Source organism: Colossoma macropomum, unplaced genomic scaffold (genome assembly GCF_904425465.1).
Source record: "Colossoma macropomum unplaced genomic scaffold, Colossoma_macropomum, whole genome shotgun sequence".
NCBI classification, from domain to species: Eukaryota; Metazoa; Chordata; class Actinopteri; order Characiformes; family Serrasalmidae; genus Colossoma; species Colossoma macropomum.
Window position 1 is genome coordinate 778,010 of NW_023494784.1, and position 19,016 is coordinate 797,025.

The 19,016-nt window shown below is 40.7% G+C and overlaps 1 protein-coding gene across 1 annotated transcript; it reads left to right on the plus strand.

Moving 5' to 3' along the window:
* The first annotated feature begins 3,624 nt into the window (after nt 1-3,624).
* Nucleotides 3,625-15,487, plus strand: LOC118809221 (nectin-2-like). The gene is made up of 4 exons (XM_036572343.1): nt 3,625-3,706; nt 11,735-11,844; nt 13,106-13,355; nt 15,405-15,487. The coding sequence occupies exons 1-4, from the start codon at nt 3,625-3,627 to the stop codon at nt 15,485-15,487; spliced, it is 525 nt and encodes a 174-aa protein (XP_036428236.1).
* Nucleotides 15,488-19,016: the final 3,529 nt, after the last annotated feature.

Consider the following 19,016-nt stretch of genomic DNA (forward strand, 5'->3'; position numbering starts at 1 on the left):
TTATGTGAAGTCGGCCGTCTGATGGTGAGCTGCGTCAGTCAGCTACCTGATGTTATACTATAGGTTCACTGCAGTGTGTACTGTATGAATAAACCGTTTGGTCTGTGAACTTTCATCGTATCTCTTTAATCTGTAGCTAATTGGCTGAACTGTGTTTAGGGTGGTTTAATCTCTGCTGTATCTGTTTATCACCGGCTCTGACGCTGTCGGTTAAGTGGAGTCGAGGAGCAGGAATCGAGAGTCAGAGTCGACTCCAGAACCACAGAACTGCTCATACAGTCCTATTCAAAAGTCTGTGCACCCCTGGTCAAATTCCATGTTGGAATTTAAGGTTGTTTTCTGTAGAAGATGTGATGACTTGTGTGATGTCATTTGACCGGCAGTACCGAAAGCTTTGCATGTGTTTCCCACACATAGGCTTTACTCAGTCGCCCCCCCTCACCTCACAAGTATATTGACCACCACCCAAATTTATTTTCCATTTTATATACATCATTACAATAAATATCATGTGCTGTTTACTGCAGCATCGGCCATTTGTTTCAACATTTCTTTTTCAGAAACCACATATATATACATATATATATACACCCTCAGAATGACATCACTGCATCATTACCCACAAAACACGACCCAGTTAATGCCTGACAGCCACAATATATTTTAAACCTGTGCAGTGTCTGTCATGATGGCCACATTAACCAAACAGCTGAAGGTGTTTAACACTTTAATAGCAGCAGTTTAAACATCCTGCTGTGCTCTGTTTCATTAGAGTCTTGGTTTTGAAAGCCCTGCTCTCTACAGGTTATTTAAGCTGGTTTTAACTCTACACTCAGACTCTTACTGTGTAAAACCATTTTTAAAGCTGGTGTTCAGATATTTAAACATGAACAAACGTAGCCTTCATGAGATTCTCTGAAATGACCAAAATAAAGACGTCTACTCCTGCTAAATGGACACAGCAGCAGCTCTGTGTGTGTGAAGTGTTGGTCCTGTGGTTGAGGGTGTAACATAGTATAAATATAATTCTTCAAATTTCTGATAGTGTAAGATAAGCTTGTCTCATATATGCTTGTCTGTTCTATCACCAGTTTTCATTGCTGTTTTTTTAATTAGAAAAATCCTAAATTGTCTGTTTCTGCTGCCCTTAAACTTTGATATTTAATATTTTAAAATGATCTTTGCATTAATTTTATAAAAAAACAATAAAAAGAAGAGTAAAAGAGTAAAACAGCTGCACACAGTACCAATGTGGTCCGGCCCATTTTCCTTCTCAAATACAGTCACATGCAAAAGTTTGGGCACCCTGGTCATATTCCATGTTGTTGTTCATTGTTGTGAATAAGTTGCACATCCTCTACAGAGACACACATCTGCACATTATAATACACAGTTACTGTTTATTTACTGAATTTAACATCTTGGAGGAAAATAAAATATAAAATGTGACCTGTGCAAAAGTTACAGCACAAAGTTAAACTCAGCAAATAAATAGAAACTGTACTGTAACAGTGAGAGTGCAGCATTTATGATGACCACCAAACAGATGGAGGTGTTTGAAGTTGAATATCAGGACACAGGAGAGTCCAAACCTGATAGAACATTATCAACCCTTTCTGTAGATAAAAGGACAGAAATAGAGCAGTTTAGAAGAGGAGCTTCATCTCATATCACTGCTATCATAACTAACCCTTTCCTCTCTGAAGTGGCAGCGTTTTTGGACTTTAATGTATGTCAGTAGGTTTTGATCTGACAGTGATGAGATGATCCTCACAAAGAAGAACAGAAATAAAATGATCATCACACTCAGACGTCTTTCTGAGTGTTGAGTGAAAAAGGAAGTGACTCTGAGCTGAAAGGGGAGGAGTGACGACAGAACACACAATGCAGATCACGTCTTCAGTGTCTTTGCTGACTTTCTCTCTGCTGAGATCAGAACAGTTCATAAGTGTAGGAGAGTCAGAGTGAGGAGCTTCTGGACCTTCTGGACCTTCAGGTATCCGCTGTGTTTGAAGAGTGATGCTGCCATGTTTTCCCAGAGCTCAGCAAATATTACAGCAGCACTGATCCTCATTTTACTGGCAGGTAAACTTTACATTTATTTACATTTCTGCTCTTAATGTGTTTGTGTTCCACAGCGTTGATCTACTTCTGTGTCAGATTAACGTGTAGAGACTAAAAATCCTTCAACATATAACAGTTACAGTGTGTTTCAGAACATTTTAATACATTTGACACGATTCAGTCACAGGAAGTGGCTTTAGAACGAACAGCAGAGCTGCAGTAACTACAGATTAATAACTGATACCATTTTATAATCTCTTAAACTCACAGAACATTCAGACTAACTGCAGCTTTAAGCTGAAGATCTTCATCATCAGAGCTTATTTGTGTGATTAACTCTGTTAGAGCTTTGAAACTGTTTTAAACTGAGATCAGCTCTTTTGTGGTTATGAGGTCTCCACCATCTTCACACGTCTCTGAGTAGCTCTTGGTTACAGGGTTAACAGGGTGGAACAAATCAGAAACTGTACTTTAGTGACAGAACAGACACTGTGTTACTTTATACTTTTTACCTTTTTTACTTTTATATTCTTGTTTCTGAGTCTTTAAATAGACACTGTTTTACCTTCACTGCAGAATATTTCTGTCTCCAAATTTCCACTTTTGTTAACAGATCAAACATGTTTTTTTTTGTTACATAAACCCACACAAACTATATGAAGGGACCTCAGAGGGAAAAATAAAATATAAGAATGGTAGAATATGCTCCTTTATAAAGCTTGATGTATTAATGGCTTGTCTGATATGGATTTTAGTGTTAAAAGTACGCAAACTCATTATATCTCTTCGTTAAAGGTTCAGATAAGATAAGATAAGATAAGATAATCCTTTATTAATCCCACAACGGGGACATTTGCGGTGTTACAGCAGCACAGAAGACAGAGCAGCAGGAAATATACAAACAATATATAAAATAAAATAGAATAAACAATAAAAATATAAAGATATATATGTATATGTACAAAAATTACAAGAAAAATATACAAAGTATTAAATTTAAATTTAGAAATGTAGAAATGTATGTATTGTAGTGAGTATTGCACAGTGAATAAAATAGCAAATAAATAAACAGTAATAAATGGAGAAATATTGCACTTGACATAATTGCACATAATGGTGGTAAACATGTTGACAGTGATCCGCAGTGAATATACTACGCATGGTGGGTTGAGATGTTGCACACAGTAAAGTGCTGTGGCAGTGATGTTGAGAGTTCTCGCACATGGAAAGTAATTGTAAACTACTGTCTACTGAGTGCCGTGACTGTTATAGAGTCTGACAGCGGCTGGGAGGAAGGACCTGCGGTATCTCTCCTTCACGCACCGCGGGTGCCGCAGCCGGGCACTGAAGGAGCTGCTCAGTGCTGTCAGAGAGCGGTGCATGGGGTGGGACAGGTTCTTCAGCATGTTTGTTAGCTTAGTCCTCATTCTCCTGTCCCCCACCACCTCCACTGGGTCAAGAGGACATCCCAGGACAGAGCTGGACTTCCTGATGATCTTATTCAGTCTCTTCCTGTCAGCAATGGAGATGCTGCTGCCCCAGCACACCACTCCATAAAAAATGGCTGATGCCACCACAGCGTCGAAGAAGGTCCTGAGAAGTGCCCCCTGCACGCCAAAGGACCTGAGTCTCCTCAGGAGATGTAGCCTGCTCTGGCCTTTCCTGTAGAGGGCAGCTGTGTTGTCAGTCCAGTCCAGCTTGTTGTTGAGGTGAACACCCAGGTACTTATAGGACTTCACAATCTCAATGTCCATTCCCTGGATGTTCACAGGCACCGGAGGAGAATGTTTGGACTTGCGGAAGTCCACCACCAGCTCCTTGGTTCAGGGGTCATATCCACAGGTGACTTTGTTAGTCTGTCGATCATGATGAAGAGGATTCTGCTGTTGTTAATATTATTGTTGATAATGCTGGAGAAGAACGATTGTCTAGCTTTGCTCATTATTGTGCTGTAATCACGCATCCTGTCTTTGAAGGTTTGAAGCTTGGTTTTACACCGTCTGTGTTCAGCCTTCCTACATTCTCTCTTTTGGAGCTTTCTATTAAAGGTTTCTATTGGCATGTTTTAACTTTTACTGGTGCTTCCCATCCACAACACTGACAATTTGAGGTGAAGCTCTCCAGCAAACCATCAAGAGTCTGATTGCTTACATGGTGCAGAGCATTCTGCTCATGAAAAGTGTAGCTGTGCTGTCATTTATGAACCTTAAAGATGATGTATCTGCTCTTGATGTTTAGTGAGGTCTACATTTCAAAGAAAACAGAGTGATAATCTGACAAAGCGACATCCTTAACAGTGGCTGATATGTTAAGAGCCTTTGAGATGACCACATCGAGAGTGTGACCATGGCAGTTTGTGCTCCCGGTCACATACTGAGAGTCCGAAAGAGTCCAGTATAGCACATATAGTCTATAGTTCCTTGGCATAACTTTAAGTGGAATTGCCAATATGTGTGTTGAAATCACCAGCAATAATAAAATGATCAAAATCAGTGGAAATTAAAAATAATATATATAAATTTGTCAATAATATTAGCATTGTACTTCAGAGGCCTGTAGACAATTATGAATAATGTTCTTGGTGCCCCTTTTTAGAACCACACAAAGATACTCAAAGGATGTGAAATCACCCAGTGGTCATTGCTTGGATTGGAAAGAGTCATCAAATAGAGCAGCTACATCTCCACCTTTCTTGTCGGCATTTGAGACACATATAAAATTAAAGTTGGGTGAAGCTGAATCGATTAATATGGTTTCACGCTGCATTCATTCAACCATGTTTCTGTCAAAAGCATAAAATCAAGCCCATGAGCTGTAATGAAATCATTACTCAAATAAGACTTGTTTGTGAGAGATCTTAATAATAATAATACATTATACTTATATAGCGCTTTTCAAGAACTCAAAGACGCTTACAGGTTTTCGAAATACAGAACAGTAAAGACAAACATGAGAACACGAAGCACAGTCATAACATCACAAGCAAAACATAGCAGGACTTGGCAAAGGGCTGGTTTAGGACTGAGAACAGTTATAAGCAATAGGAAAGAGATAAGTTTTAAGTTTAGATTTAAAAGTGGAGACAGAGTTGGCCTGTTGAATATGTGAGGGGAGAGAGTTCCAGAGTCGGGGAGCCAGCCTAGAGAAAGCACGATCACCGTACCCATGTAGGTTGGAAGGTGGGACAGTGAGTAAACCAGCAGAGGAAGACCTGAGAGTGCGAGTTGGTTAGTAGGGATAAGTAGATCAGACAGGTAAGAAGGACTGAGGTTATGCAGAGCTCTGTCTGTGAGGAGAGGAATTTTGAGTTGTGTGCGGTATTTTACAGGAAGCCAGTGGAGACGTTGCAGGATGGGTGTAAATGCTGATGTGCACGGGTGCGGGTGAGAAGGCGAGCAGCAGAGTTCTGCACCATCTGGAGTTTGCATAAATGGGAGGAGTTAATACCAGCAAGTAGAGAGTTACAACAGTCCAGGCAAATAGAAATGAATGCATGAATAAGGGTTTCTGCAGCAGACTGAGAGAGTGACGTGTGTGCACTGAATGACAGAGTTGAGTCAAAGAGAACACCCAGATTTCGTACCAGAGGCGAAGGGGACAGAGTTACACTGTCGATGGAAAGAGAGAAAGGAGAAGTTTTAGAGAGAGTTGATTTGGATCCTATAAGAATAAGTTCTGTTTTGTCCCTATTTAACATGAGAAATTTGTGCTTTATCCATGTTTTATTTTCTGTTATGCAGTTTTCAAGCTTGGTGAGGGGTGGATTTTTAATAGATTGAGTGCTAATGCAAATCTGTGTGTCATCTGCATAACGGTGAAAGTTCAGCTTGAAACTACGTATTGTGTGGCCAAGAGGAAACACGTACACAATAAACAAGAGAGGTCCAAGGACTGAGCCTTGAGGGACCCCCTGAGTAACCACAGATGTGTGAGAAGTATGACCACCGAGGGTGACAAACTGTTTTCTGTCAGTCAGATATGACTTAAACGACTCCAGGACAGCGCCCCTAATGCCCAGATCATGCAGCATTGTCTGTGTGTTATGCTCCAGAAGCTGAGTCTCTTTTCACATTTTACGTGAGATTGTATACATTCACATTATCTGACATGAGTACTGGAATGGAAGAGATTTCTTGAACACAGGGTCCGAGCTTGTTTTGAAAACATGTACTGCTGACATCATCACTGTATCAGCACAGACTCAAAGTCTCTGTTTGCCAGAGTACTTGAAGATGGGGGGACGTCTTCCCTTTCAGTGAAGGAGGGTGGGTGGAGCTGCTGCTGGTGATGAGGTGGAGAGCGAACCTTACTGTTAGTTGAGGAGCTTGTCTCTTTCTTTGAGGTGGTGCAGGTGTTGGGAAAGCTGTGTTTAACTCTGTTTAATAGTTTGTCGATTTGTCTGAGCTTCAGCGAGGCAGCTTTGAGTAACTCCTTGATTGGTGAGTGTGAAGGTGTTGGGTCCCTGGGGCAGCAGGTGAGTGAGCGGGAGAAACTGGGCTGATTTTCCACTGAACCTGAGGGCTGACAGGGAAAGTGACAGCCTCCTCCAAGCTGATACCTGTTTCTCCATAACAGGTGAGAAGTTCAGATGGGGTTAGAAGGTGATGGAGTGATGGTGATGGTGATGCAGCTGATACAGTTGAACATCATCACGGCTCTCAGTCACTAAGTGCAGCTCAATCAGGGTGTTCTCAGTGTATTTTAACTTATGTCTAGATTTATTTCTATTTTTTATTTTCTGCATAGTTTATGGGCAATTATATGTGTTGCTACTGCAGCACTGCAATCTATCTATTTATCTACCGTACTACTTTAATGTACGGCAGCTTTAGCATTAGCATTGTCATGAAGAGCTGTGGTAACAGGAGTGGAGGATGAGACTACAGAGCTATATGTAGCACAGCGTTTGGGTTCAGCTCCAATGTGGACCTATTGCTAAGTTCTGCCAGCTTCACTTACATTAGTAGCTCAGTCCATGTGTTCTGCTGGCCCAGCTCTGTGTGTCTCCACTGCCCACTGCTTTGTTAAGCCCTCTTCCCACTGTCTACTGCCAGCACTCCAACACTCGCTTCCAAATCTATCATTTTTTAAAGATGTCTGCATCAATTCTGATAGCAAATCTGCTCTGAAACCTCAAGTGGCATTTTGTAAGTTACTTCTTTGGAAGCCAGCAGGATCTTTTCTAAATCCTGTGTCTACAGCACTACTGTAAAAACATACATAGTACATAGGCAAGTGTGGCCCTTGCTCAGGTATTAAATTAATTTAAGGATTCGACTACACCACCTAAGGAATTTCACCACAGGAAATTTAATGGAGTGAAACCCACAAGCACACAGGTACGTTTAGAAGTTAGAGAGACGTGATATTGAGTTCAGTTCAGAATGTTTACCAGATGTTTAAAAAGATAATACATGCCACTCAACATTAACATTGTTACAACTTTATTAATACATAATTTTAAAATCTATATATAGATATAAAAGAATATCAAAACACTCAAGCCGGGGCCTCGTCCTCCAGGTACTACTGAAACAAAATGAAAAAAGGCTGTGCAGGTTTATAAACACATAACCGCCCTATATTATTAACCAAAAGAACAAACCACTCTGAGCTCTCTAGCACCTGGTTCCACACACCTGTACACCAAAACTCTACACCACACACGCACACACAGGTTACTGAACCTCAACAATAGTGACTTCAACACTGCAAGCTAGGTGCAAAAGGGGTGAAGGAGAGAGGAAAACTCCAAGAGGGTGACCAGTCAACAGGAGAGACACCACATGCACCGGGAGGCTCTAAAGAAAGAAAACAAAATCATTAATACCAGGCAGATTATATACTGCCCAAAACCTGCACTTAGATCACTTACACCCCAGCCAATATACCTGAGTAAACCATAATCAAAAGAAAGGAACAATCATCAAACCAGCAGAAAAAAAAATGAAAACAAACCACTTAGAAATTGACTTAGTGGTTGCAAGAAAAAAAAAGTAAACAAGCTAATAATATAAACCAACAAAATAAATTTGAAATTAATAAAACTTCAAATATCAAGATAGTAATTAAAGAAAACTAAATAAATAAAGAAAAGAAAAATCAATTAGAAAACTTGACCCAAACAGTCAGGTCAGGGCAAAACAGCAGTGGCTTCAATAAAAGGCTCTTGATACTTGGCACGTGGGACGCCACCTAGGCCGGCCAAAAGGCGACGCTCCAACGGAGAAGCTTTAAGCTGAAGTTATCAGTGACAGCCAGAATGAACGGGCTCTGTGACCACATCGTCATCACTGTCTGGGGTAGTAGATGACCATGCCCTGCACTCTAGCTTACGTTAACAGGTGTGAACCTCTACAGACAGTAAACACATTCACAGCCTTCACACTGTATATTTACACTGATATCAGTTCAGAACATTTACACCATTAAAATCAGCAGCAACATCAGCAAATTACCCAGCTTTGATTTTACTGTAATATATTTCACTGGAAATCATGCTGATCAGTTCAGACAGAATCAGACATCATTACTGCATTTCACAGTTAAACAGATACAGCAGCTACACAGCCTCACAGTTAGACAAACACAGAGAAAGAGAGAGAGAGAGAGAAAGAGGGGGAGGAAGAGACAGAGAGAGACAGACAGAGAAAGGGAGAGAGAGACAGAGAGGAAGAGAGAGGGAGGAAGAGACAGACAAAAGAACAGAGATGGAGAGAGAGAGTGAAATTTTAACACAACTGTATTCTGTCTATATAATTACACCTTTATCACAACAGATCCATCCAGATATATGAGGTTAAAACACAGTTAAAACTGGAAGACCAGGTGAGAATCATCATCAACACAGCACAGTACAGCACTCTGTCCCCACACATCGCTGAGCACCTCTACCTGGCCTACCAGCCTGTAATACTCATATTCCACTCAACATCAGCTCAGGATTCACACAGCCAGCGCCTGTGGCCTCATTCTTCCTACTGCGCTGCAGATTTTAAGTTTAATAAACAGAATCATTATAAAAGAAGAGCGGATCTCTGTTTTCTTTAGTTCATGTTCAATGAACACAGATGACCATTTGGACGTGGTCTGTTCCTCGTGTGTGCTGGTTCAGTTCTCCTCTGTCCGTCTACACTAAACTGGACCTCTCTGTAGTGTTGTTCCCGCCGAAGCTGCTGTTTTTTGATTGGTGAGTCTTTTAAATTTAACCGCTCTTCGTTCTTATTGGTTTCTGAGCTGATATGCTCATCATTTATTTTTGCTCTGTAACGTTATGAAAATTAAAGTAGCAAAGAAAAAATATTTAATCAGAAATTAACTCGAGGAAAAGTACTATGATTTAATTCTACTCCAGAAAGTACCATTACAGGGAAAACTGTACTCAATTACAGGAACGAGAGGAAATGTAGTTTGTTACTTACACCTCTGCTCAAGACTAGGATGCATGATTTACTGACTTGACTTGGAAGTGCTGTTAACTGACTCAAGACTAGAACGCACATTTAACTGACTCAAATTGAATGTGTGTTTAACTGAAGCAAAACTACTATGCATGCTTAACTGACTCAAGACCAGGATGTGTGCTTAACTGACTCAAGACCAGGATGTGTGCTTAACTGACTCAATACTAGGATGCTTGCTTAACTGACTCAAGACTAGGTCGTTCACTTAACTGACTTGACTTGGACACGTAGTTAACTGACTCAAGACTAGGATGCATTCTTAGCTGACTCAAGAGTAGGACACATGCCTAACTGACTCAAGACTTGGAAGCGTGCTTAACTGACTTAAGATGATCACATAAACTTAACTGACTCAAGACCAGGATGTGTGCTTAACTGACTCAAGACTAGAATGCTTGCTTAACTGACTCAAGACTAGAACGCACACTTAACTGACTCAAATTGAATGTGTGTTTAACTGAAGCAAAACTACTATGCATGCTTAACTGACTCAAGACTAGGTCGTGCACTTAACTGACTCAATACTAGGATGCTTGCTTAACTGACTCAAGACTAGTGTACCCACTAAACTGACTCGAGTCTCACACTCGCTCAACTGACTCACAATTCTGACGTGCTCAGCTGGCTTTCGACTCAGATGCTCATTTAACTAACTCATAACTTGCCTCTGACTTACAATTAACCGACTCTCTGATTTGAGACTTCACTCAGATGTGTTAACCACCTCGAGACTCCACTGTGCATGAAGTGACTTTTGATCATCTCTGTGTTACGTTATTTGGAAACTCATGTGAAACTGCGATTGGTCAGGATGCTTACGGCACACAGTGATTTAAACATCGTGATTGGTTTGGAAATCTCATTTGCATATTGCAAAGACCAATAGCAGAAAACCTGTTTAAATACAGTACATTGTGCAGCCCTGTATGTTTGTACATGTGTAGAGCATACAGAGCTTTCAGTAGCGGCAGTTCAGTTCAAACACTGCTGCACGGATTTCACCTCTGTAAATCCGTCAGCTTTGGACGAATGAACAGCTTATGAATCTAACAATTACGAGTGTGTTTTTCATTTTGACTGTTGTGTTTTCAGACAAACTGAGGCTGAAAGTGTTTTGAAAATGAAATGTAGAATTAGAAAGATTAGAAAGTGCTGACTCGTTTCAAAAGGAAGAAGCTCCTGCCCCCTTAGGTCATTTCCCTCATTGTAGAAAACAATGGAACTGGAATATGTTTTTAATGCCTTCATTCAGGTGTGCAGAACCTGTGTCCACAGCTAATCTGTGTAGTGGACCGTCAGACTGCCACCCCCGCCCTGTCCTCCTCTAGAGAGGAGTTTTATCTGTAAAGTGGAAGTTTTCTGTAGAAAATACTTGTTTTTATATGATTTCGCCTCCCTCTTTCACTTCGCATACACAGAATGTGTTATTCATGTGGAATTATTCATTTTTTTTCTTTTTTTTCTTTCTGCCTTTATAACAAAGAAAAATAAAGGAAAGACAATATATAGGAATTTATTTTTATTATTTTTTGTAGCAAAAAGCTGTTCAGTAAATGCTGTTTCTCCGTTTTGCGATGCAAGCAGCTATTTCATTATTTTGAATTTCACATAATAGTGAATTGTGAGTATAGTTTTATATTGTTGTTGAAATATGCTGTGTTAAAATGTTATTAGCAGCTATTGCTGATCTTCCAGCACCACCAAAGTTTACTTTTCATTCCCTTTTAAAACATGCACTGCACTAAAAAGCCCCTCCCAACGCCCCGCCCACCATGTTTGACAGTGAAAATGCAAATTCAAGCAGGGCTGCAAGCACATTTTCACTTTAGCAGAACTGGAGAGCAACGATGAGGAAATGCGATTGCAAATAGGCGATTATGATTCTGTTTTAAACATCAGAGCATCAAGACCATGAAAATACAGTGTAATCTTCTTCCAGTTCACCCAGAGAGTAAATGCTAATACATATTTTACATTTTGTATTTGAGTTTTGTCTTTGATGATGGACACTCGCATTGGAAATGCACAATTTAATTAGCTTTTTCAAATTTGTATTTGACTTTGAAAAAACCTGAATTTTGCTGTTGTCACTTTTACTGTTGGCTGTTTTAACCTAGCTTGACTCTCCTAACCTGGCTAAGGTCAGAGGTCACCTGTGCTCAGTGCAGTATCCTGTCCTCAGGCCCCTCGTCTTCCTCTCTCTGCAGGGTCTTTGGCTCAGCGTGTGAAGGTTCAGCCGGAGGTGGTTTCGTATCCGGGTCAAGTCGTAACCCTGCAGTGTCATTTTACTGATCCAGGCCAAACTCAGCTCACACAGGTCAGAGGTCACCTCACCATAATCAGTCCAGTAGCTCAAACAAACACAGACACAATGCAGCTGGTCTCTGTGTGTGATTAATGCACCTATTGATCGCTGGTCAATGACCAGGTGACTGTAGATCAGGGTTATCATGGTTTTAAGTTTTTATCATTTTTTTTATTTGTGTTTAGTTTTTCACTTTGTTTTCTGATTTGAGTTTAATTTCAGTTTTAAAGCTGCATTAATAGTTTTGGTTTAGTTTTATTTTCTGAAAAGTGATCATTTTAGTTTAGTTCTTATTTAGTTTCAGTTTTAGTTTCTGAAACAGTCTGTTCTGAATTCACTCCTTCTTTGGTGTCATGAAAATACATTTCCACTCATCCACCAATTCAGCCTACAGCAGTTTAGCCCCGCCCACTCACACTGAAGTTATAAGGAGTGTTTCAGTCTAGACTGCTTTTTCAACACAGGGCAGCCAATCAGAACAGAGCTCATTTACATATATCAGCCTTAAAGGCACAGCAAACAAAACAGCCTGTTTAACTCTGAGGGATGAAGAGGTTTAACAGTGGCCATGTAAAAATGAATGATGGCTGTTTTTGTACATGAGGGTTATGAGAGGATCTCAAGGGAAAAATTAAGTAGTAAAAATTTGTAGGATTTGGCCCCTTAATTGAAACAGTGACTGCAGTAAAAGTACCTCTTCGAAAGAAAATAAAAAAATGTTAATACAAAAAAATTTTGTACTTATCAATTATAGAAAACCATCAATTATATTTTAAAAAGCTAATTAAACCCAAAAAAGATTGTTTCCTTTAGTTATAGTCAATAATAAGAAAGAAAGTATCTGCCTGCTTTGAAATCACTTACTGGTCATTTGTTGACTCATGCCATAAAAGTCCAACATTTTTCTTCTGAGTTATCATAATTATCATTTTTTGGGGTTTGCAAAAATATTTATAGCAACATGCAGATAAAAAAGGCAAGTTAAACTGAATCTCTAACCTGAAAATCTATCATTCTATTATTTGTGTTAATAATATTGATATCATGTTAATAATATCAGTGTTAATAGGCTCAGCTACATTGCAAATAAGGGTCACCCTCAATGTACTACAGTGTACTAGTTTAATTAAATTTGGTTGGTTGATTGATTTGGTTCCTTTCCTTCCTAAAATGCCTGAGTGGAGTGAAAAGTGTGTGTTTTATAGATGATTTAATGTTTATACTGATATTTTGTCTCTGTTTGGGTTCAGTTTTCTCTCTTTCTGTGCTGTAGGTGTCCTGGAGTTTTGAAACGGCTACTGGAGCCCGACACAACATAGCAGTGTTTAATCCACAGTTTGGAGTCAATTACTCCGAGTCCCTGTTGAAAGGCCGCCTGAGTTTCATGAGTGACCCGCCCCGACTGGAGAATGCAGCCATTCAGATCACAGACATTAAGATGACCGATCAGGGAAGGTACAACTGTGAATTCACCACTTTCCCCAGTGGAAGCGAACAGAGCGTCACCAACCTCGTCATACTAGGTGAGCAGTAGGCAAGACTGGGTGTGTCTGTGAGATATTAATGCATTTCCTGTGATTGGTTTAAACTGTGATTGATTATAGTAATATTCAGTGTGTAATGACCTTGTCCTTGTCTTTCTTTGTTTCCTTGTTTTCATCTGCTGTGTGCCTTTGTTTCCGTTTGCCATGTGCTTGTGTTTTCTAGTCCATGTGCTTTTGTTGTTGTGTCAGCTCCTCCTCTGTTCTGCCAGTGTTCAGCTCACACCTGTTTCTTGTTCTTAGCTCCGCCCTGTCATTGTTCTCAGCTGTCTCTTGTCTTGAGTGTTTGTATATATAAACCCGTGTTTCAGTTTTGTCTTTGTGTGGTACTGAATGTGAATGTGTGTTTGTTCGTTCTGGATTGTTCAAAGAGCAGTTTTAGCCTTGTTTTTATGGTGTTTTAGTTTTGCTTCATGATTCTGTTTCATTTCTTGTTTGTTTTCCTCGTGTTCTTGTTTTTCCTGCATATTGCTCCAGTCTTTGCCAGGACCAACATGCAGTTGCATCCTGCTTCATCTCCTGCTCACCCTACGTTACACTGTGCTTATTTTTGACCAAAATTAAATTATCAGAATATTTTCAAATGTAAAATACACTCAAAATGGTAAAAAAACAGCTTGTATTGTTTATGTAGTTGTGTTAAAAAGCTTGAACACCTCCATTCAAAAGACCCCCGCCCCCCCAATAATAAAATCATGTGTTCATTAGTGCATAATCACCTGTAGCTATGAACCATTGTGTCTTTGTCATCTTAGAATGAGCCCTTCTCATCTACCTAGTGAGCGGCTCCTCTTCAACAGAGGCTGACGTTGCGCTGCTATGTTTCTACAGTAGCCCAGAAAGGACAAACCAAACTCTGACTCTAGAGGGCGCTTTTCACTTTTTATACGGAAGCAGCAGCTTGAATTTGGTGGCACTGTAGCTCCGACTGGAAAACATAAAAAGAAGAAGAATCAGTGGAGCTGCTGAATCAGTCCTTCATTACGTTAAATCAGGTGCTTGATGATAACCATGTTATAGCTGGAGGTGTCCAGGAGAAATCTGGAACCAAAGTTTGTTCTTCAAACTAGCTCATAGGATCAGCTACTACTGTGAATACAAGAAATTCTTGTTACTTTTACTGTGTTTGTTTATTTGTACTAATTCTGATGATAAACAGTGTTTTTACAAGCTCCAGCACACTCTATACCAAGATAAATGGTTTTAAGTAATGTGCTTAAGTACCGTCGAGACTTTTGCTTAATGCTGTTTTGATAAAACACAGTTCAGCTGTGGCTGACTCCACCTGCTGGTTAGGTCTCCCCATCACACAGTGCTACCAGGCTGAGAGGGTGAAGGTTCTGAGACACGTTAAGCTCCACCACATCCTCCAGCACTGCAGGGTCACTGGGCAGCTCAGCACACTTGGAGAAGAACAATAACTGCTAATTCTTTTACTCCAGCTAACAGATGCCTGTGTTGGCTAGCACTGCGCTGAGTCCTGGGGGAGAGGGAGGACCATCCTACCCACCCAGAGGCTATGTTCTCTTGGACTCCTCAAATGGCTGTGGCACGGCTGGGAACTGCAATTTCCCGAAACTTAGATGTTTGCACCACTCAGGAGACAAATGTTTGTTTATATTTTACTACCAGTCACATTTGCATATTCAGTATATTGTTAAACATGATTTTGAATTGGACCAAATTTACCAAATTCAGCTGAATCATATTAATGTTTACAATTTTATGAGGCACTGAATTGTTTCCTGAATTGTCTAATCGAATCATTTTGAGGTCAGAAATTTACAGCCATGTTTTGCTCCATATATTACTGTGTATCTTTAACTGGATTTATAAATTATATTGTCAGATCATTTGCGCCGCTGGTTGTGTAAGAACTTTGACAGTAAGCTCGGCCAGATTCTCGCTCTTTCCCTCTCTCTGCATTATTGATCTGCCTGCTTATCATATTGAGAGGCCGCTCCTCTCCTGTCGTTCACTGTCTCCCTCGCTTTTCTGCTCTCGCTCGCTTTGATGTCTTTCTCTGAGCAGAATGCGGGTATAATGTGGGCCGAGCCAAGCAGTCGTCTCTCCTTCCTCCCTCCTTCATCCTCTCCTCCCTCAGAGCGTGTTGAGAAATAAAAGTCAGTCTTGTCGGGCAGCGCTGCTGCACCCTTGTACTGTAAAAACTCAATTGCTTGAGGAAACTTGGTGATAGTTTAGCCAAAAGTCAAATTTGCACTTTTTTCCATTTTGGTGTCTGAAAAGTCGTGTGCTTCTTCAGTTTTTCACTGCTAATGTTGCTATTGGAGCAACAAATGTGATTTCTGAAGGTGCATGACATCCTGTACAAAAGTACATTGCAAAGTTAAAAACACTAGTAACAGCCATCCTGAAGCCTGAATGTTGTTGTAATTTGTCCGTGTTTGTAGATAACAGTATGTAATACAGTGTCAGAAACCTGTCTGCACAGTGCTAACTCATGGCTTCTAGTACCTATTAGCTGCATTAGCATTGTAGCAGTGTAAAACTAAGGAAGCAAATTTCAGACACCTCCAAACATGTCTTGGCTGATCCAATACATTTGGGTTAAGACGAAAATTCTGGATGTTTTGATTTCTTGCTGAAATTTTTGCTTAATTTGACTCCAAAACGTTTAACCAGTTAGCCAACAAGGTTAGTTCTCAATGATGTTGCAGTACACTACAGGAAATGTAGAGGGCGATGTGGCTTCTACTCTTGACCGAAATGGATCCCTGTTTGCATTTTAGGGCACCATGTTGACCAGAAATTTCAAACCCTAACAGTCCAAATTTTGTACACTCATAATTTTACCATAGAACACTAAATTTGGACTGTTAGGATTGCACAGCGTTGTACAGCATGAAGCTCAATGGTGGTCAAGCCGGTCCAGAAGGCTGGCGAGCAGTGGCACCTGATCAAGGCAGAAGAAGAACATCATCAGACCCACAGGATGGGCAGCTGTTAAGCTCGGCAAAGAAAGGAAACACACAGAGAGTCAGTTCAGTACAGAGTGACTGACCACAGATTACAGGGTTAACAGAGCAGCAGAGACTCCGGCAGGTCTAGATATTACAGCCTCACTAAGAGGGAGAAACCAGAAAGGTAACAGAGTCATGAGGCTCTCTGAGACGTCAACCCCTCCGCCCCACCATCAACAAACCTGAGTGAGTGCGTGAGCAGCGGGACGACAGCACCAACACTCCCAGTTTACCATAATACTCTATGACCATGAACCCCAGATCTGCACCTTTTATCTAACAGGGAAAACTAATCACCAAAGGCTCCACTAAACAAGTAAGTTTTTAGCCTAGACTTAAACACTGAGGCTGTGTCTGAGTCCCGAACATTAACAGGAAGACTATTCCAAAGCTGGGGGGCTTTGTATGAGAAGCTCCGCCCCCTGATGTAACTTTATTAATTCTAGGTACTAATAGTGAGCAGCACCTTGTGATCTAAGTAGGCGTGATGGTTCATAGTGAGAGAGAAGTTCACTCAGGTACTGAGAGGCGAGTCCGTTTAGAGCTTTATAGGTCAGTAAGAGAATTTTATAATCAATGTGAAATTTAACTGGTAACCAGTGTAAGGCTGATCAAACTGGGCTGATATGGTCAAACTTTCTGGTTCTAGTAAGAACTCTGGCTGCAGCGTTCTGGACCAGCTGAAGCTTGTTAAGGCTTTTGCTGGGACATCCAGCCAGCAGGGCATTACAGTAATCTAGCCTTGAGGTAATAAATGCATGAACTAACTTTTCTGCTTCCTGTAGAGAGAATGCATTTCTCAATTTAGCAATATTGCGGAGATGCAGGAAGGCTGTTCTAGTAATATTAGTTATATGTGCGTCGAAGGACAGATCAGGATTGATGGGTAGTAGACCTGAACCAGGAAAGAGCTGTTCCTGTTACCCCTACAAGGTTTTCTAGTCTGTCTAGTAAGATATCGTGGGCTATTGTGTCAAATGCCGCACTAAGATCGAGGAGGACTAACAAGGACACATGATTTTGGTCAGAGAATAATAATAATAGATCATTTACAATTTTTACTAGTGCTGTCTCTGTACTATGATGTGGCCTAAAGCCAGATTGGAATTTTTCATGGATTTGATTCCTATACAAATAGGAACTTAATGGTTTTGCTACAACTTTTTTCGAAGTCTTAGATATAAAGGGGCGATTCGAGATAGGTCTATAATTTCTTAATTAGAGGTCTAATTACTGATAGTTTAAGAGTTTTTGGGATGTAGCCAAGGATAAGAGAGGAGTTTATTATTGACACAATAGGTTGGTCATGAGGGGGTTAGTCAAGTCAAATTTATTTGTATAGCGCTTTTTACAACTGATGTTGTCACAAAGCAGCTTCACAGAAATCCATTAAAGACAAAGTTTTAACATGAACTGTAAATCCTCCAAGTAAGCAAGCCAGGAAAAACTCCCTCAGAGCTGGGGAAGAAACCTTGGGACCAAGGCTCACATGGGGGGACCCATCCTCCTCTGGTCAAACTACCTACAAAATTATACTACTAATATTAATAGTAGTAGTAGTTAGGAGTCCATGAAAACTTCAGTGTAGAGTGGGAGTGGGCAGCTAGTCCAAGTCAAGTGGCGGTAGCTGGGCAGGTGGCGGTGACTGGGGCGTGGGCAACTGGTCTGAAGCGGGTAGCAGGAGAGCTCCACAGACAATCATCCATCAGTGTCCGTCCGGACAGGTGGGCAGTCGTTTACTCGGAAGAAAGGTAGGGAGATGGAATTAGTTTTGTTCTGTTTGAGTGTATGTAAAACAGAGAATGTGAACATTTATAACAGCTTAACTAAAAGGAGAGAACCAAAAGGGCACACAGACACGGGAGCACCCTGAGACAATCTGGCATCCCTCCGCTCCACCGTCCACAAACCTGAGTGTTTGCGTGTGAGCGGCGGGACGACAGCACCAGCGTCTCAGTTTACTATAATTCCCTGCGTCCATGGACCCCTGGATCTGCTGCCTTTATCCAAGGGGGAACATTAACTACCAAAAGCTAAACTAAACAAGTGAGTTTTCAGCCTAGATTTGAATATTGCGAATGAGTCTGAGTCCCGAACATTTTCTGGAAGATCATTCCAGAGTTTGGGGGCTTTATAAGAAAAGGCTCTTCCCCCAGATGAAACCTTCTGAATTCTGGGAACTATTACAAAGCCAGCACTCTGTGATCTGAGTAATCGTGGTGGCTCATAATGGGAAATAAGGTCTTGCAGGTACTCAGGAGCCCATGTAGGGCTTTATACGTCAATAAAAGAACTTTGTAATCAATACGGAATTTAACAGGCAGCCAATGGAGTGATGATAGAACTGGACTGATATGATCAAATGTTCTAGTTTTAGTGAGAACCCTGGCTGCAGCATTTTGAACTAGTTGAAGTTTACTTAAATTCCTGCTGGTGCATCCTGACAGTAGTGCGTTACAGTAATCTAGCCTTGAGGTAATAAAGGCATGTACTAATGTTTCTGCGTCGTGCAGCGATAAGGCATTTCTTATTCTGGCGATATTGATGTAAAAAAGCTGTCCTAGTGATGCTGCCTATGTGTTGATCAAATGATAAATCTGGATCGAGTATGACACCAAGGTTTTGCTGCTGAACCTGGTATAACTGGAAAGTCAGCAAGATT

What these genes read in the sequence shown, in the direction of transcription:
- LOC118809221 (XM_036572343.1), top strand. Translation starts at nt 3,625, where the DNA reads ATGGCTGATGCCACCACAGCGTCGAAGAAGGTCCTGAGAAGTGCCCCC. An exon ending in GCCAAACTCAGCTCACACAG is followed by an intron (nt 11,845 to 13,105) that starts GTCAGAGGTCAC and finishes TCTGTGCTGTAG; the next exon opens with GTGTCCTGGAGTTTTGAAAC. An exon ending in CACCAACCTCGTCATACTAG is followed by an intron (nt 13,356 to 15,404) that starts GTGAGCAGTAGG and finishes TTCTCTGAGCAG; the next exon opens with AATGCGGGTATAATGTGGGC.